The 21,160-nt window shown below is 44.5% G+C and overlaps 1 protein-coding gene and 1 pseudogene across 1 annotated transcript; both read right to left on the reverse strand.

Moving 5' to 3' along the window:
- The window catches only part of LOC125536305 (rust resistance kinase Lr10-like), a 51,362-nt pseudogene that overhangs the window by 16,996 nt on the left and 13,206 nt on the right, over positions 1-21,160 (reverse strand).
- Positions 4,845-5,645, reverse strand: LOC147988410 (uncharacterized). The gene has a single exon (XM_087542618.1). The coding sequence runs from the start codon at positions 5,643-5,645 to the stop codon at positions 4,896-4,898; it is 750 nt and encodes a 249-aa protein (XP_087398744.1). The 3' UTR covers positions 4,845-4,895.

Genomic DNA, 21,160 nt, shown 5'->3' on the forward strand with positions numbered 1-21,160 from the left:
ATTTACAAGAAAGTGAGTGGGAGCTCTGTAGCATTTCTGATATTATATGTGGATGACATATTATTAATTGGAAATAATATAGAATTTCTGGATAGCATAAAGGGATACTTGAATAAGAGTTTTTCAATGAAAGACCTCGGTGAAGCTGCTTACATATTAGGCATTAAGATCTATAGAGATAGATCAGAACGCTTAATTGGACTTTCACAAACAACATACCTTGACAAAATTTTGAAGAAGTTCAAAATGGGTCAAGCAAAGAAAGGATTCTTTCCTGTGTTACAAGGTGTGAAATTGAGTAAGACTCAATGCCCGACCACTGCAGAAGATAGAGAGAATATGAAAGATGTTCCCTATGCATCAGCAATAGGATCTATCATGTATGCAATGCTGTGTACCAGACCTGATGTGTGCCTTGCTATAAGTCTAGCAGGGACGTACCAAAGTAATCCAGGAGTGGATCACTGGACAGCGGTCAAGAACATCCTGAAATACCTGAAAAGGACTAAGGATATGCTTCTCGTATATGGAGGTGACAAAGAGCTCGTCGTAAATGGTTACGTTGATGCAAGCTTTGACACTGATCCGAACGATTCTAAATCGCAAACCGGATACGTGTTTACATTAAACGGTGGAGCTGTCAGTTGGTGCAGTTCTAAACAAAGCGTCGTAGCGGGATCTACATGTGAAGCGGAGTACATAGCTGCTTCGGAAGCAGCGAACGAAGGAGTCTGGATGAAGGAGTTCATATCCGATCTAGGTGTCATACCCAGTGCATCGGGTCCAATGAAAATATTTTGTGACAATACTGGTGCAATTGCCTTGGCAAAGGAATCCAGATTTCACAAGAGAACCAAGCACATCAAGAGACGCTTCAATTCCATCCGGGATCTAGTCCAGGTGGGAGACATAGAGATTTGCAAGATACATACGGATCTGAATGTTGCGGACCCATTGACTAAGCCTCTTCCACGAGCAAAACATGATCAGCACCAAGGCTCCATGGGTGTTAGAATCATTACGGTGTAATCTAGATTATTGACTCTAGTGCAAGTGGGAGACTGAAGGAAATATGCCCTAGAGGCAATAATAAAGTTATTATTTATTTCCTTATAATCATGATAAATGTTTATTATTCATGCTAGAATTGTATTAACCGGAAACATAATACATGTGTGAATACATAGACAAACAAAGTGTCACTAGTATGCCTCTACTTGACTAGCTCGTTAATCAAAGATGGTTATGTTTCCTAACCATGAACAATGAGTTGTTATTTGATTAATGGGATCACATCATTAAGAGAATGATCTGATTGACATGACCCATTCCATTAGCTTAGCACCCGATCGTTTAGTATGTTGCTATTGCTTTCTTCATGACTTATACATGTTCCTATAACTATGAGATTATGCGACTCCCGTTTACCGGAGGAACACTTTGGGTACTACCAAACATCACAACGTAACTGGGTGATTATAAAGGAGTATTACAGGTGTCTCCAAAGGTACATGTTGTGTTGGCGTATTTCGAGATTAGGTTTTGTCACTCCGATTGTCGGAGAGGTATCTCTGGGCCCTCTCGGTAATGCACATCACTTAAGCCTTGCAAGCATTGCAACTAAATGAGTTAGTTGTGGGATGATGTATTACAGAACGATTAAAGAGACTTGCCGGTAACGAGATTGAACTAGGTATTGGAATACCGACGATCGAATCTCGGGCAAGTAACATACCGATGACAAAGGGAACAACGTATGTTGTTATGCGGTCTGACCGATAAAGATCTTCATAGAATATGTAGGAGCCAATATGGGCATCCAGGTCCCGCTATTGGTTATTGACTGGAGACATGTCTCGGTCATGTCTACATTGTTCTCGAACCCGTAGGGTCCGCACGCTTAAGGTTACGATGACAGTTATATTATGAGTTTATGCATTTTGATGTACCGAAGGTTGTTCGGAGTCCCGGATGTGATCACGGACATGACGATGAGTCTCGAAATGGTCGAGACATAAAGATTGATATATTGGAAGCCTATATTTGGACATCGGAAGTGTTCCGGGTGAAATCGGGATTTTATCGGAGTACCGGGAGGTTACCGGAACCCCCCGGGAGCCATATGGGCCTTAATGGGCTTTAGTGGAAAGGAGAAAGGGGCAGCCCAAGGTGGCCGCGCACCTCCCCCCTCCCCTAGTCCTATTAGGACTAGGAGAGGTGGCCGGCCCCCCTCTCTCTCTTTCCCCCTCGGGGAATCCTAGTCCAACTAGGATTGGGGGGGGGGAGTCCTACTCCCGGAAGGAGTAGGACTCCTCCTGCGCCCTCCTCCTGGCCGGCGGCCCCCTCCCCCTTGGCTCCTTTATATACTGAGGCAGAGGCACCCCAGAAAGACACAAGTTGATCCACGTGATCTATTCCTTAGCCGTGTGCGGTGCCCCCAGCCACCATAGTCCTCGATTATACTGAAGCGGAGTTTAGGCGAAGCCCTGCTGCTGTAGTACATCAAGATCGTCACCACGCCGTCGTGCTGACGGAACTCTTCCCCGACACTTTGCTGGATCGGAGTCCGGGGATCGTCATCGAGCTGAATGTGTGCTCGAACTCGGAGGTGCCGTAGTTTCGGTGCTTGATCGGTTGGATCGTGAAGACGTACGACTACTTCCTCTACGTTGTGTCAACGCTTCCGCAGTCGGTCTGCGTGGGTACGTAGACAACACTCTCCCCTCTCGTTGCTATGCATCACATGATCTTGCGTGTGCGTAGGAAAATTTTTGAAATTACTACGAAACCCAACACCTCTTGTGTGTTCTCTCTCACACTCTCACGAATGGCAGCCGCCACCAGCAATGGGTGGGGTGGCTAGGGTTTTCTCCTTGCTCCCTTCACCAGGAAACACTCACAACCGTTGGATGCAGAACAGATCAACGGTTCATATGTGTTGGACTTGTGTGGGCTGATGTTGGGCTGCCAACACACCTCCATGTGGAGGGACTTAGCCCAACAAACTCCCCCTCCCGACATCATGGAGGGTCTTACTGCCTTCCGGCAGCCATGCCAGCGAGCCGGCGGCATACTTCGAGCTTCTTCCTTGTCACCACTTTAGTCAACATATCAGCCCCATTGTCATCGGTGTGAACCTTCTCAAGTTGCATTTTCTTGGAATACAACACATCTCGAATCCAATGATAACGGACTTCTATATGCTTAGACCTTGAATGAAAACTTGCATTCTTACTCAAGTGGATAGCACTTTGGTTGTCACAAAACAACACATACTTGTCTTGCTTAAAACCAAGCTCACAAGCCAACCGTTTCAGCCACAATAGCTCTTTGCTCGCCTCTGTTACAGCAATGAATTCAGCTTCAGTTGTATTCAATGCCACACACTTCTGCAGCCTGCTTTGCCATGACACCGCTCCCCCTGCATAGGTAACCAAGTAACCTGAAGTAGACTTCCTTCTGTCAACATCTCCAGCCATGTCAGAATCTGAAAAAGCAATCAGCTTGGCCTCACCATCACCAAAGCAAAGTTTCAGATTTGTGCTGCCCCGAAGATATCTCAAAATCCACTTCACGGCTTCCCAATGAGGTCTTCCTGGATTGGACATAAATCTGCTCACAGTACTAACCGCATGAGCAATGTCAGGCCTTGTACACACCATAGCATACATCAAACTCCCAACCGCTGAAGCATAAGGAACATGATGCATTTCCTTTTTCTGCTCATCAGTGGTAGGACATTGCTTTCTGCTCAACTTGAAATGGGCTGCTAGTGGACAACTCACAACTTTAGCATTTTCCATCCTGAACTTCTGAAGTACCTTCTCAATATACTTCTCTTGAGATAAGTACAACTTGTTGCGATTTATGTCTCGCTCAATTCTCATTCCGAGAATGTTCTTTGCTGGACCTAAGTCTTTCATAGTAAAACATTTGCTCAACTCCTTCTTCAACTTAGCAATCCTAGAGACATTCTTGCCAACAATTAGGATATCATCAACATAGAGCAATAATATGATGAAATCATTGAAGGAAATATGCCCTAGAGGCAATAATAAAGTTATTATTTATTTCCTTATTTCATGATAAATGTTTATTATTCATGCTAGAATTGTATTAACCGGAAACATAATACATGTGTGAATACATAGACAAACAGAGTGTCACTAGTATGCCTCTACTTGACTAGCTCATTAATCAAAGATGGTTATGTTTCCTAACCATAAACAAAGAGTTGTTATTTGATTAATGGGATCACATCATTAGATGAATGATCTGATTGACTTGACCCATTCCGTTAGCTTAGCACTTGCTCGTTTAGTTTGTTGCTATTGCTTTCTTCATGACTTATACATGTTCCTATGACTATGAGATTATGCAACTCCCGTTTACCGGAGGAACACTTTGTATGCTCACTACAGGAATCAGCTAGTTTGCCGTCTGGCGAGTACAGACGGCAAAGAGCAAAATACAGGCGGCAAAGAGTTTGCCGTCAGCTGGCTGACGGCAAACATAGACGGCAAAGAGGATGCCGGCAAAGGCTGCTTTGCCATCAGCATTTATTCGGACAGACGGCAAAGTCTTTGCCGTCTGCCAATCACTACTTTGCCGTCATTCAAAAGCTACCACAGACGGCAAAGAATATGGTCTTTGCCGTCAGTCAAACTTCGTCTTTGCCATCAGTATCAAACATCGCAGATGGCAAACGATCTTTTTTGTTTTTAAAAAGTGAATAAATTGTCCAAGTGCAGAGTCGATGGGGAACGAACACCACAGTATAAACATTTGCTGTTCCAAGAATGATTGGATTTTACAACACAAACTACTATATTTACACAGTATACATCATCAGATCCAAAACAAAACTATATTTCACAAGCCAAACGGATTACACTTCAGTACAGTACATGAGTTCGATCTGGACGCCGCGCCTCCCTGCAACCATACCGTGTGCCCGTGCTCACCGGAGCAGCAGCAACCAGCATCCACACCCCTTCTCCTTCCTTTCTCCATGGACAGGAGCACACCAACAGCACCATGGACGCCCGAGAGGAGCTCAAGCCGTCCGCCGCCAAGGCAGAGCTCGCCACCCTCGTCCGGGCGCTGGATTCGGTCGCGAATCCCCGGATCCATTGGACCACACCAACTCCGTCAGCGCCAAGCCCCACCGCCGGCAGAGGGGAGCAGCGGAGGCGGAGGCCCGCGGATCGAGAGAAGGGAGAGAGGGAGGAAGAGGAGAGCAGCGGAGGCGGACGCCGGCGGCGCGCGGAGGCCAGTGTCGCGCGGAGACGGGCCGAGGCCAGATGCGGGCGGACGCCGGCGGCGCGCGGAGACGGGCCGAGGCCAGATGCGGACGGAGGCTGACGGCGCGCGGAGACGGGCAGAGGACGTATGCGGGCGTAGGCGGCGGCGTGTGTAGACTGGCAGAGCCGGATGAGGGCGGAGGCCGGCGGCGCGTGGAGACGGGCGGAGCCGGGCAGAGGCCGGCAGCAGGCGACTGCTGGTGCTCCGCTCCAGCGAGCTGCTGGTGCTCCAGCCCCGTGTGCCGCGCGAGATGGGTTTGGGCGAGGGGGCGTGGGGTGTGTGGTGTGATAGCACGCGTGGGTTGTGGAGGACGTGGGGTCGTGGGATTGTGTGGTGTGCATGGTGGGTGGTGGAAGATCTGGAGTGAGTGGGTTGAGATGATGCCACGTCAGTGATCCGCGTGATCAATCCGCGTGGTGTGTTTTCTCTTTGTCGTCTGTGAAAAAAATACAGACGGCAAAGAATATATTCATCGTCTGTATTTTTTCACACACGGCAAAGTACTAAGTTTGCCGTCTGTATTTTTTCTGTAGACGGCAAATAATGTATTTGCCGTCTGTATTTTGTCTGCAGACGGCAAAGTATGGATTTGCTGTCTGTATTTTTTTGGCAGACGGTAAAGTATGTCTTTGCCATCTGTATATTTTTGCAGACGGCAAATTATTTCTTTGCCGTCAGTGCCGATGAAAAACTGACAGCAAAGAGCATCACAGACGGCAAATTAACTGATTCCTGTAGTGGCTACCAAACGTCACAAAGTAACTGGGTGATTATAAAGGTGCTCTACAGGTGTCTCCGAAGGTACTTGTTGGGTTGGCGTATTTCGAGATTAGGATTTGTCACTCCGAATGTCGGAGAGGTATCTCTGGGCCCTCTCGGTAATGCACATCACTTAAGCCTTGCAAGCATTGCAACTAATGAGTTAGTTGTGGGATGATGTATTACGGAACGAGTAAAGAGACTTGCCGGTAATGAGATTGAACTAGGTATTAGATACCGACGATCGAATCTCGGGCAAGTAACATACCGATGACAAAGGGAACAACGTATGTTGTTATGCGGTCTGACCGATAAAGATCTGAGTAGAATATGTAGGAGCCAATATGGGCATCCAGGTCCCGCTATTGGTTATTGACCGGAGACGTGTCTTGGTCATGTCTACATTGTTCTCGAACCGTAGGGTCCGCACGCTTAAGGTTTCGATGACAGTTATATTATGAGTTTATGAGTTTTGATGTACCGAAGGAGTTCGGAGTCCCGGATGAAATCGGGGACATGACGAGGAGTCTCGAAATGGTCGAGACGTAAAGATCGATATATTGGACGACTATATTCGGACATCGGAAAGGTTCCGAGTGGTTCGGGTATTTTTCGGAGTACCGGAGAGTTACGGGAATACGTATTGGGCCTTATTGGGCCATACGGGAAAGAAGGAAAAGGGCCTCAAGGGTGGCCGCACCCCTCCCCTTGGTCTGGTCCGAATTGGACTAGGGAAGGGGGGCGCCCCCTTCCTTCCTTCTCCTTTTCCCTTCCCTTTCCTTGTCTCCTACTCCTACTACATGGAAGGACTCCTAGTTGGACTAGGAAAGGGGGAATCCTACTCCCGGTGGGAGTAGGACTCCCCTAGGGTGCGCCATAGAGAGGGCCGGCCCTCCCCTCCTCCACTCCTTTATATACGGGGGCAGGGGCACCCGATAGACACACAAGTTGATCTTCGTGATCGTTCCTTAGCCGTGTGCGGTGCCCCCTTCACGATATTACACCTCGGTCATATTATAGCGGTGCTTAGGCGAAGCCCTGCGACGGTTGAACATCAAGATCGTCACCACGCCGTCGTGCTGACGGAACTCATCCCCGAAGCTTTGCTGGATCGGAGACCGGGGATCGTCATCGAGCTGAACGTGTGCCAAGAACTCGGAGGTGCCGGAGTAACGGTGCTTGGATCGGTCGGATCGGGAAGACGTACGACTACTTCATTTACATTGCGTCAACGCTTCCGCTTCGGTCTACGAGGGTACGTAGACAACACTCTCCCCTCTCGTTGCTATGCATCACCATGATCTTGCGTGTGCGTAGGAAATTTTTTGAAATTACTACGTTCCCCAACAGTGGCATCAGAGCTAGGTTTTATGGTTTGATGTTATATGCACGAGTAGAACACAAGTGAGTTGTGAGCGATATAAGTCATACTGCTTACCAGCATGTCATACTTTGGTTCGGCGGTATTGTTGGATGAAGCGGCCCAGACCGACATTACGCGTACGCTTACGCGAGACTGGTTCTACCGCCGTGCTTTGCACACAGGTGGCTGGCGGGTGTCAGTTTCTCCAACTTTAGTTGAACCGAGTGTGGCTACGCCCGGTCCTTGCGAAGGTTAAAACAGCACTAACTTGACAAACTATCGTTATGGTTTTGATGCGTAGGTAAGATTGGTTCTTGCTTAAGCCCGTAGCAGCCACGTAAAACTTGCAACAAACAAAGTAGAGGACGTCTAACTTGTTTTTGCAGGGCATGTTGTGATGTGATATGGTCAAGGCATGATGCTAAATTTTATTGTATGAGATGATCATGTTTTGTAGCCGAGTTATCGGCAACTGGCAGGAGCCATATGGTTGTCGCTTTATTGTATGCAATGCAATCGCCCTGTAATGCTTTACTTTATCACTAAGCGGTAGCGATAGTCGTAGAAGCATAAGATTGGCGAGATGATAACGATGCTACGATGGAGATCAAGGTGTCGCGCCGGTGACGATGGTGATCATGACGGTGCTTCGAAGATGGAGATCACAAGCACAAGATGATGATGGCCATATCATATCACTTATATTGATTGCATGTGATGTTTATCTTTTATGCATCTTATCTTGCTTTGATTGACGGTAGCATTTTAAGATGATCTCTCACTAATTATCAAGAAGTGTTCTCCCTGAGTATGCACCGTTGCGAAAGTTCTTCATGCTGAGACACCACGTGATGATCGGGTGTGATAGGCTCTACGTTCAAATACAACGGGTGCAAAACAGTTGCACACGCGGAATACTCAGGTTATACTTGACGAGCCAAGCATATACAGATATGGCCTCGGAACACGGAGACCGCAAGGTCAAGCGTGAATCATATAGTAGATATGATCAACATAGTGATGTTCACCATTGAAACTACTCCATCTCACGTGATGATCGGACATGGTTTAGTTGATTTGGATCACGTGATCACTTAGAGGATTAGAGGGATGTCTATCTAAGTGGGAGTTCTTAAGTAATATGATTAATTGAACTTTAATTTATCATGAGCTTAGTCCTGGTAGTATTAGCATATCTATGTTGTAGATCAATAGCTCGCGTTGTTGCTTTCATATGTTTATTTTTGATATGTTCCTAGAGAAAATTGTGTTGAAAGATGTTAGTAGCAATGATGCGGATTGGATCCGTGATCTAAGGTTTATCCTCATTGCTGCACAGAAGAATTATGTCATTGATGCACCGCTAGGTGACAGACCTATTGCAGGAGCAGATGCAGATGTTATGAACATTTGACTAGCTCAATATGATGAATACTTGATAGTTTAGTGCACCATGCTTAACGGCTTAGAATCGGGACTTCAAAGATGTTTTGAACGTCATGGACCATATGAGATGTTCTAGGAGTTGAAGTTAATATTTCAAGCGAATACCCGAGTTGAGAGATATGAAGTCTCCAACAAGTTCTATAGCTAAAAGATGGAGGAGAATCGCTCAACTAGTGAGCATGTGCTCAGATTGTCTGGGTACTACAATCGCTTGAATCAAGTGGGAGTTAATCTTCCAGATAAAATAGTGATTGACAGAATTCTTTAGTCACCATCACCAAGTTAGTAGAACTTCGTGATGAACTATAATATGCAAGGGATAACGGAAACGATTCCCAAGCTCTTCGTAATGCTAAAATCGACGAAGGTAGAAATCAAGAAAAATATCAAGTGTTGATGGTAGACAAGACCACTAGTTTCAAGAAAAGGGCAAAGGGAAGAAAGGGAACTTCAAGAAGAACGGCAAGCAAGTTGCTGCTCAAGTGAAGAAACCCAAGTCTGGTCCTAAGCCTGAGACTAAGTGCTTCTACTGCAAAGGGATTGGTCACTGGAAGCGGAACTACCCCAAGTGATTGGCGGATAAGAAGGATGGCAAAGTGAACATAAGTATATTTGATATACATGTTATTGATGTGTACTTTACTAGTGTTTATAGCAACCTCTTAGTATTTGGTACTAGTTCAGTTGCTATAACTTGAATCGGGAGTTGCAGAATGAACAGAGACTAGTTAAGGGTGAGGTGACGATGTGTGTTGGAAGTAGTTCCAAGATTGATATGATCATCATCGCACACTCCCTATACTTTCGGGACTTTCGGGATTAGTGTTGAACCTAAATAAGTGTTATTTGGTGTTTGCGTTGAGCATAAATATGATTTGATCATGTTTATTGCAATACGGTTATTCATTTAAGTAAGAGAATAAATTGTTGTTCTGTTTACATGAATAAAACTTTATATGGTTACACACCCAATGAAAATGGTTCGTTGGATCTCGATCGTAGTGATACACATATTCATAATATTGAAACCAAAAGATGCGAAGTTAATAATGATAGTGCAACTTATTTGTGGCACTGCCGTTTAGGTCATATTGGTGTAAAGCGCATGAATAAACTCCATGCTGATGGGATTTTGGAATCACTTGATTATGAATCACTTGATGCTTGCGAACCATGCCTTATGGGCAAGATGACTAAAGACTCCGTTCTTCGGAACAATGGAGCGAGCAATTGACTTATTGAAAATAATACATATTGATGTATGCAATCCAATGAGTGTTGAGACTCGCCGTGGGTATCATTATTTTCTGACCTTCACAGATAATTTGAGCAGATATGGGTATATCTACTTGATGAAACATAAGTCTGAAACATTTGAAAAGTTCAAAGAATTTCAGAGTGAAGTGGAAAATCATCGTGACAAGAAAATAAGGTTTCTACGATCTGATCGCGGAGACAAATATTTGAGTTACGAGTTTGGTCTTCAATTAAAACAATGTGGAATAGTTTCACAAATTCATGCCACCTGGAACACCACAGCATAATGGTGTGTCCGAACGTCATAACCGTACTTTATTGGATATCGTACAATCTATGATGTTTCTTACTGATTTACCACTATCGTTTTGGGGTTATGCATTAAAGACAGCTGCATTCACGTTAAAAAGGGCACCATCTAAATCCGTTGAGATGACACAATCTGAACTGTGGTTTGGCAAGAAACCAAAGTTGTCGTTTCTTAAAGTTTGGGGTTGTGATGCTTATATGAAAAAGTTTCATCCAGATAAGCTCAAACCCAAATCGGAGAAGTGCGTCTTCATAGGATACCCAAAAGAAAATGTTGGGTACACCTTCTATCACAGATCCGAAGGCAAGACATTCGTTGCTGAGAATGGATACTTTCTAGAGAAGGAGTTTCTCTCGAAAGAAGTGAGTGGGAGGAAAGTAGAACTTGATGAGGTAACAGTACCTGCTCCCTTATTGGAAAGTAGTTCATCACATAAATATGTTCCTGTGACTACTACACCAATTAGTGAGGAAGTTAATGATGATGATCATGGAGCTTCAGATCAAGTTACTACTGAACCTCGTAGATCAACCAGAGTAAGATCCGCACCAGAGTGGTACGGTAATCCTGTTCTGAAAGTCATGCTACTAGATCATGATGAACCTACGAACTACGAAGAAGCGATGGTGAGCCCAGATTCCGCAAAATGGCTTGAAGCCATGAAATCTGAGATGGGATCCATGTATGAGAACAAAGTGTGGACTTTGGTTGACTTGCCCAATGATCGGCAAGCAATTGAGATTAAATGGATTTTCAAGAGGAAGACGGACGTTGATAGTAGTGTTACTATCTACAAAGCTAGAATTGTCGCAAAAGGTTTTCGACAAGTTCAAGGTGTTGACTACGATGAGAGTTTCTCACTCGTATCTATGCTTAAGTCTGTCCGAATCATGTTAGCAATTGCCGCATTTTATGAAATCTAGCAAATGGATAAACAAAACTGCATTCCTTAATGGATTTATTAAAGAAGAGTTGTATATGATGCAACCAGAAGGTTTTGTCAATCCTAAAGGTGCTAACAAAATATGCAAGCCCCGGTGATCTATGGACTGGTGCAAGTATCTCGGAATTGGAATATATGCTTTGATAAGTTGATCAAAGGATATAGTTTTATACAGACTTGCGGTGAAGCCTGTATTTACAAGAAAGTGAGTGGGAGCACTACAGAATTTCTGATAAGTATATGTGAATGACATATTGTTGATCAGAAATAATGTAGAATTATTCTGCAAAGCAATAAGGAGTGTTTGAAAGGAGTTTTTCCAAAGAAAGACCTCGGTGAAGCTGCTTACATATTGAGCATCAAGATCTGTAGAGATAGATCAAGACGCTTGATAAGTTTTTTCAATGAGTACATACCTTGACAAGATTTTGAAGTAGTTCAAAATGGAACAGTCAAAGAAAGAGTTCTTGCCTGTGTTACAAGGTGTGAAATTGAGTAAGACTCAAAGCCCGACCACGGCAGAAGATAGAAAGAGAATGAAAATCATTCCCTATGCCTTGGCCATAGGTTCTATAAAGTATGTCATGCTGTGTACCAGATCTATTGTATACCCTACACTGATTTTGGCATGGGAGTACAATAGTGATCTAGGAGTAGATCACTGTACAGCGGTCAAAATTATCCTTAGTGGAATAAGGATATGTTTCTCGATTATGGAGGTGACAAAAAGGTTCGCCGTAAAGGGTTACGTCGATGCAAGTTTTGACACTGATCTGGATGACTCTAAGTCTCGATCTAGATACATATTGAAAGTGGGAGCAAGTAGCTAGAGTAGCTCCGTGCAGAGCATTGTAGACATAGAAAATTGCAAAATACATAACGGATCTGAATGTGAAAGACCCGTTGACTAAGATTCTCTCACAAGCAAAACATGATCACACCTTAATACTCTTTGGGTGTTAATCACATAGCGATGTGAACTAGATTACTTAATCTAGTTAACCCTTTGGGTGTTGGTCACATGGCGATGTGAACTATGGGTGTTAATCACATGATGATGTGAACTATCGATGTTAATCACATGGTGATGTGATCTAGATTATTGACTCTAGTGCAAGTGGGAGACTGAAGGAAATATGCCCTAGAGGCAATAATAAAGTTATTATTTATTTCCTTATTTCATGATAAATGTTTATTATCCATGCTAGAATTGTATTAACCGGAAACATAATACATGTGTGAATACATAGACAAACAGAGTGTCACTAGTATGCCTCTACTTGACTAGCTCATTAATCAAAGATGGTTATGTTTCCTAACCATAGACAAAGAGTTGTTATTTGATTAATGGGATCACATCATTAGATGAATGATCTGATTGACTTGACCCATTCCGTTAGCTTAGCACTTGATCGTTTAGTTTGTTGCTATTGCTTTCTTCATGACTTATACATGTTCCTATGACTATGAGATTATGCAACTCCCGTTTACCGGAGGAACACTTTGTGTGCTACCAAACGTCACAAAGTAACTGGGTGATTATAAAGGTGCTCTACAGGTGTCTCCGAAGGTACTTGTTGGGTTGGCGTATTTCGAGATTAGGATTTGTCACTCCGAATGTCGGAGAGGTATCTCTGGGCCCTCTCGGTAATGCACATCACTTAAGCCTTGCAAGCATTGCAACTAATGAGTTAGTTGTGGGATGATGTATTACGGAACGAGTAAAGAGACTTCCCGGTAATGAGATTGAACTAGGTATTGGATACCGACGATTGAATCCCGGGCAAGTAACATACCGATGACAAAGGGAACAACGTATGTTGTTATGCGGTCTGACCGATAAAGATCTTTGTAGAATATGTAGGAGACAATATGGGCATCCAGGTCCCGCTATTGGTTATTGACCGGAGACGTGTCTCGGTCATGTCTACATTGTTCTCGAACCGTAGGGTCCGCACGCTTAAGGTTTCGATGACAGTTATATTATGAGTTTATGAGTTTTGATGTACCGAAGGAGTTCGGAGTCCCGGATGAAACCGGGGACATGACGAGGAGTCTCGAAATGGTCGAGACGTAAAGATCGATATATTGGACGACTATATTCGGACATCGGAAAGGTTCCGAGTGGTTCGGGTATTTTTCGGAGTACCAGAGAGTTACGGGAATACGTATTGGGCCTTATTGGGCCATACGGGAAAGAAGGAAAAGGGCCTCAAGGGTGGCCGCACCCCTCCCCTTTGGCTAGTCTGAATTGGACTAGGGAAGGGGGGCGCCCCCTTCCTTCCTTCTCCTTTTCCCTTCCCTTTCCTTGTCTCCTACTCCTACTACATGGAAGGACTCCTAGTTGGACTAGGAAAGGGAGAATCCTACTCCCGGTGGGAGTAGGACTCCCCTAGGGCGCGCCATAGAGAGGGACGACCCTCCCCTCCTCCACTCCTTTATATACGGGGGCAGGGGGCACCCGATAGACACACAAGTTGATCTTCGTGATCGTTCCTTAGCCGTGCGCGGTGCGCCCCTCCACGATATTACACCTCGGTCATATTGTAGTGGTGCTTAGGCGAAGCCCTGCGACGGTTGAACATCAAGATCGTCACCACGCCGTCGTGCTGATGGAACTCATCCCCGAAGCTTTGCTGGATCGGAGCCCGGGGATCGTCATCGAGCTGAACGTGTGCCAAGAACTCGGAGGTGCCGGAGTAACGGTGCTTGGATCGGTCGGATCGGGAAGACGTACGACTACTTCCTCTACATTGCGTCAACACTTCTGCTTCAGTCTACGAGGGTACGTAGACAACACTCTCCCCTCTCGTTGCTATGCATCACCATGATCTTGCGTGTGCGTAGGAATTTTTTTGAAATTACTACGTTCCCCAACAATCATCACCTGAGAACCTCTGAATAAACACACAATGGTCTGAGCTACACTTCTTGTAGCCTTGCTCCCCCATGACAGTTTCAAACTTCATGTACCATTGTCTTGGTGCTTGTTTCAGGCCATAGAGACTTTTCTTCAGCTTGCACACATAGTCTTCTTTGCCTTTCACAAGAAACCCCTCAGGTTGCTCCATGTATATTTCTTCCTCCAACTCACCATGAAGGAATGCAATCTTCACATCCATTTGCTCAACCTCCAAGTTGAGACTTGCTGCCATGCCAAGGATTACTCTTATGGATGTCATCTTCACAACCAGAGAAAATATCTCATCATAGTCAATGCCTTTTCTCTGGTCGAGTCCTTTTACAACTAGCCTGGCATTGTACCTTGGATGTGATGTGTGCTCTTCTTGCTTGATTCTGTAGACCCACTTGTTCTTCAAAATTTTCTTGCCCTTGGGCAACTTCACCAACTCATAAGTATGATTCTTATACAAGGAATCCATCTCTTCTTGCATAGCATTTTTTCACTCTTTCTTGTGCTCATCTTCCATTGCATCTGCAAAGCATTTAGGTTCTGAACCGTCAGATAATAACACCATGTATTGATCTGAGGGATACCTGCTGGAAGGAATTCGACCCCTGTTGGATCTTCTGAGTGGAGCAGCTGGTGGACTTTCTGGTGCTGGTGCTTCTTGCTGATCCGGATCATCAATTTCAGCATCATACTCTTGTTGCTGCTGTTGGGGAGCATCTTCTTCACCTGCACCACCTTGTACATCATCTTGTACATCTTCTACATCAGCTTCAACTTGCACAGGAGCTGGAGCTGCAGGAACTGGGTCAGAATCAATCATATCTTGCTGCTGCTAAGGAGGAACCTGCCCCTTTGTCTTCACAATATCCTCAATTGTTTGGTCTTCAACAAACACAACATCACGGCTTCTCACAACTTTCCTTGCTATAGGGTCAAACAGCTTGTAGCCAAACTCATCACCACCATAACCAAGAAAGATACACTGCCGTGTCTTCGAATCAAGCTTTGACCTTTCATCTTGAGGAATATGAACAAAGGCCTTGCACCCAAAAACCTTCAGGTGGTCATATGAGACGTCCTTGTCACACCAGACCCTGTTAGGAACATCTCCCTGCAAAGGATAACTTGGTGAGAGATTAATAAGATAAGCTGCAGTCATCAAAGCCTCACCCCAAAAGTGTTTGCATAGCTTTGCACTTGACAACAAGCATCTAACTCTCTCCACAATTGTCCTGTTCATCCTCTCAGCAAGACCATTCAGCTGTGGTGTCTTCGAGGGAGTAAATTGATGCCTAATACCCTGCTGCTTGCAATATGCATCAAATGGCCCAATATACTCTCCTCCATTATCAGTGCGAATGCACTTGATCTTCTTCTCAGTTTCTCTCTCAACCGAGGCTTGCAATTGCTTGAATACACCTAGTACTTGATCTTTGGTCCTCAAAGTGAAGGCCCAAACTTTCCTGGAAAAGTCATCAATAAAAGTCACAAAGTACTTAGCACCACCAAGAGATCTTACCGACATTTTGCAAACATCGGAATGTATCAAGTCCAGCTTCTCGGGCTTCTTGTGAGGAGCTAGAGTCTTGAAGGCAACTCGGTGTTGCTTCCCTACTAGACAATCTGAACATTTCTTGATGTGAACTCCTTTCACACCCTTCAACAATTTTTTCTTCACTAGCACTGTCATCCCCTTCTCACTCATGTGCCCAAGTCTCTTGTGCCATAAAGCACAACTATCATCCTTCTCTAGTGCATTGACGGAAGCACTAAAGAGCTTAGCATGAACATGATACAAAACTGAGACCATTTTACCTCTTGCAACAATCATGTTGCCTTTGGTGAGCTTGTACTGCCCTTTTCCAAAACTGCTCAAGTAATCATCTCCATCAAGCAAACCAACTGAAATAATATTGAGACGAAGTGCCTCAACATGCCTCATAGATTTGAGGACTAACCTGTTGGGGAACGTAGCATAAATTCAAAATTTTCCTATGTGTCACCAAGATCTATCTATGGAGAGACTAGCAACGAGGGGAAGGAGAGTGCATCTACATACCCTTGTAGATCGCTAAGCGGAAGCGTTCAAGTGAACGGGGTTGATGGAGTCGTACTCGTCGTGGTTCAAATCACCGATGACCAAGTACCGAACGCACGGCACCTCCACGTTCAACACACGTACAGCCCGGTGACGTCTCCCACGCCTTGATCCAGCAAGGAGAGAGGGAGAGGTTGAGGAAGACTCCAACCAGCAGCAGCACAACGGCGTGGTGGTGATGGAGGAGCGTGGCAATCCTGCAGGGTTTCGCCAAGCACCACAGAAGAGGAGGGAGAGAGAGATGCAGGGCTGCACCAACGAGAGGTCGAATCACGTGTCTTATTGGCAGCCCTATGCCTCATATATATAGGGAAGGGGAGGGGCTGCGCCCCCTCTAGGGTTCCCACCCCTAGGGGGGGCATCCCTAGATGGGGAGCAAGGGGGCGGCCAAGAGGGGATGGGAGAGGGAGGCGCACCAATATGGGCCCTAAGGCCCATATCCCATTAGGGTTTGCCCCTCTCCATCTCTTAGGCGCATGGGCCTTAGTGGGGCTGGTGCCCTTGGCCCATGTAGGCCAAGGAACACTCCCTACAGCCCATGTGGCCCCCCCCCGGGGCTGGTGGCCCCACTTGGTGGACCCCCGGGACCCTCCCGGTGGTCCCGGTACGTTACCGGTAAACCCCGAAACTCTTCCGGTGACCAAAACAGGACTTCCCATATATAAATCTTTACCTCCGAACCATTTCGGAACTCCTCGTGACGTCCGGGATCTCATCCGGGACTCCGAACAACATTCGGTAACCACATACAAACTTCCTTTATAACCCTAGCGTCATCGAACCTTAAGTGTTTAGACCCTACGGGTTCGGGAGACATGCAGACATGACCGAGACGTTCTCCGGTCAATAACCAACAGCGGGATCTGGATACCCATGTTGGCTCCCACATGTTCCACGATGATCTCATCGGATGAACCACGATGTCAAGGACTTAATCAATCCCATATACAATTTCCTTTGTCTAGCGGTACGATACTTGCCCGAGATTCGATCGTCGGTATCCCGATACCTTGTTCAATCTCGTTACCGGCAAGTCTCTTTTACTCGTTCCGTAACACATCATCCCGTGATCAACTCCTTGATCACATTGTGCACATTATGATGATGTCCTACCGACTGGGCCCAGAGATACCTCTCCGTTTACACGGAGTGACAAATCCCAGTCTCGATTCGTGCCAACCCAACAGACACTTTCGGAGATACCCGTAGTGTACCTTTATAGCCACCCAGTTACGTTGTGACGTTTGGCACACCCAAAGCACTCCTACGGTATCCGGGAGTTGCACAATCTCATGGTCTAAGGAAATGATACTTGACATTAGAAAAGCTTTAGCATACGAACTACATGATCTTGTGCTAGGCTTAGGATTGGGTCTTGTCCATCACATCATTCTCCTAATGATGTGATCCCGTTATCAATGACATCCAATGTCCATGGTCAGGAAACCGTAACCATCTATTGATCAACGAGCTAGTTAACTAGAGGCTTACTAGGGACATGGTGTTGTCTATGTATCCACACTTGTATCTGAGTTTCCTATCAATACAATTCTAGCATGGATAATAAATGATTATCATGAACAAGGAAATATAATAATAATCAATTTATTATTGCCTCTAGGGCATATTTCCAACAGTCTCCCACTTGCACTAGAGTCAATAATCTAGTTCACATCGTCATGTGATTAACACTCACAGGTCACATCGCCATGTGACCAACATCCAAAGAGTTTACTAGTGTCACTAAACTAGTTCACATCATCATGTGATTAAGACTCAATGAGTTCTGGGTTTGATCATGTTTTGCTTGTGAGAGAGGTTTTAGTCAACGGGCCTGAACCTTTCAGATCCGTGTGTGCTTTACAAATCTCTATGTCATCTTATAGATGCAACTACTACGCTACATTTGGAGCTATTCCAAACAACTGTTCTACTATACGAATCCAGTTTACTATTCAGAATAATCTGGATTAGTGTCAAAGTTTGCATCGGCGTAACCCTTTACGACGAACTCTTTTACCACCTCCATAATCGAGAAAATTCCTTAGTCCACTAGTTACTAAGGATAACTTTGACCACTGTCCTGTGATCCGTTCTTGGATCACTCTTGTACCCCTTGACTGACTCATGGCAAGGCACACTTCAGGTGCGGCACACAGCATAGCATACTGTAGAGCCTATGTCTTAAGCATAGGGGATGACCTTCGTCCTTTCTCTCTATTCTGCCGTGGTCGAGCTTTAAGTCTTAACTTCATACCTTACAACTCAGGCAAGAACTCCTTCTTTGACTGATCCATCTTGAACAACTTCAAGATCATGTCAACGTATGTGCTCATTTGAAAGTACCATTAAGCGTTTTGATCTATCCTTATAGATCTTGATGCTCAATGCTCAAGTAGCTTAATCCAGGTTTTCCATTGAAAACACTTTCCAAATAACCCTATATACTTTCCAGAAATTCTATGTCATTTCTGATCAACAATATGTTAAAACATATACTCATCAGAAATTCTATAGTGCTCCCACTCACTTCTTTGGAAATACAAGTTTCTCATAAACTTTGTATACACCCAAAACTTTGATCATCTTATCAAAGCATACATTCCAACTCCGAGATGCTTACTCCAGTCCTCAGAAGGATAGCTGGAGCTTTGCATACTTATTAGCATCTTTCAGGATTGACAAAACCTTCCGGTTGTATCACATACAACCTTTCCTCAAGAAAAACGTCGAGGAAACAATGTTTTGACATCCTTTCTGCAAGATTTCATAAATAATGCAGTAATCGCTAATATAATTCCAACAGACTCTTAGCATCGCTACGAGTGAGAAAGTCTCATCGTAGTCAACTCCTTGAACTTGTCGGAAAACATCTTAACGACAAGTCGAGCTTTCTTAATGGTGACATTTACCATCATTGTCCGTCTTCCTTTTAAAATCCATATGTACCTAACAGCCTTATGACCATCAAGTAGTTCTTCCAAAGTCTACACTTTGTTTTCATATATGGATCCTCTCTCGGATTATATGGCCTCGAGCCATTTATCGAAATCCGGGCCCACCATCGCTTCTCCATAGCTCGTAGGTTCATTGTTGTCTAGCAACATGACTTCCAAGACAGGGTTACGTACCACTCTGAAGTAGTACGCATCCTTGTCATCCCACGAGGTTTGGGAGTGACTTGATCCGAAGTCTCATGATCAATATCATAAGCTTCCACTTCAATTGGTGTAGGTGCCACAGGAACAACTCTTTGTGCCCTGCTATACACTAGTTGAAGTGACGGTTCAATAACCTCATCAAGCTTCCACCATCCTCCCACTCAATTCTTTCGAGAGAAACTTTTCCTCGAGAAAGGACCCGATTCTTGAAACAATCCCTTATTGCTTTCGGATCTGAGACAGGAGGTATACCCAACTATTTTTGGGTGTCCTATGAAGATGCATTTATCCGCCTTGGGTTCGAGCTTATCAGCCTGAAACTTTTTCACATAAGCGTCGCAGCCCCAAACCTTTTAAGAAATGATAGCTTCGGTTTCTCCAAACCATAGTTCATACGGTGTCATCTCATCGGAATTACGTGGTGCCCTATTTAAAGTGAATGTGGTTGTCTCTAATGCCTAACCCATGAACTATCGTGGTAATTTGATAAGAGACATCATGGTATGCATCATATCCAATAGGGTGCAGTTATGATGTTCGGACACACCATCACACTATGGTGTTCCAGGCTGTATTAGTTGTGAAACAATTTCCACAATGTCTTAATTTTGTGCCAAACTCGTAATTCAGATATTCATCTCTATGATCATATCGTAGATATTTTATCCTCTTGTCACGACGATCTTTCAACTTCACCCTGAAATTACTTGAACCTTTCAATAATTCAGACTCGTGATTCATCAAGTAAATATACTCAACATCTACTCAAATCATCTGTGAAGTAAGAACATAACGATATCCACTACATGCCTCAGCACTCATTGGACTGCACACATCAAAATGTATTACTTCCAACAAGTTGCTTTCTAGTTCCATTTTACTGAAACCGAGGCTTTCAGTCATCTTGCCCATGTGGTATGATTTGCATGCCTCAAGTGATTCAAAATCAAGTGAGTCCAAACGGTCCATTTGCATGGAGTTTCTTCATGCAAATACACCAATAGACATGGTTCGCATGTCTCAAACCTTTCAAAAACGAGTGAGCCCAAAGATCCATCAACATGGAGCTTCTTCATGCGTTTTATACCGATATGACTTACGTGGCAGTGCCACAAGTAGGTGGTACTATCATTACTATCTTTGGGCATGAACATGTGTATCACTACGATCGAGATTCAATAAACCATTCATTTTAGGTGCAAGACCATTGAAGGTATTATTCAAATAAACAGAGTAACCATTATTCTCCTTAAATGAATAACCGTATTGCGATAGACATAATCCAATCATGTCTATGCTCAACACAAACACCAATATCGATGGTAGAAGGAGCGTACGATATTTGATCATATCAACATTGGAAACACTTCCAACACATATCGTTAGCTCACCTTTAGCTAGTCTCCGTTTATTCCGTAGCTTTTATTTCGAGTTACTAACACTTAGCAACCGAACCGGTATCTAATACCCTGGTGCTACTAGGAGTACTAGTAAAGTACACATCAACACAATGTATATCCAATATACTTCTATCGACCTTGCCAGCCTGCTAATCTACCAAGTATCTAGGGTAATTCTACTCTAGTGGCTGTTCCCCTTATTACA

This window comes from Triticum urartu, chromosome 1A (genome assembly GCF_056163025.1).
Source record: "Triticum urartu cultivar PI428250 chromosome 1A, HENAU_Tu73, whole genome shotgun sequence".
Taxonomy (NCBI): Eukaryota; Viridiplantae; Streptophyta; class Magnoliopsida; order Poales; family Poaceae; genus Triticum; species Triticum urartu.

Bases quoted from the DNA above. Each gene is read 5' to 3' on its own strand.
- LOC147988410 (XM_087542618.1), bottom strand. From the start codon at position 5,645: ATGCACACCACACAATCCCACGACCCCACGTCCTCCACAACCCACGCG.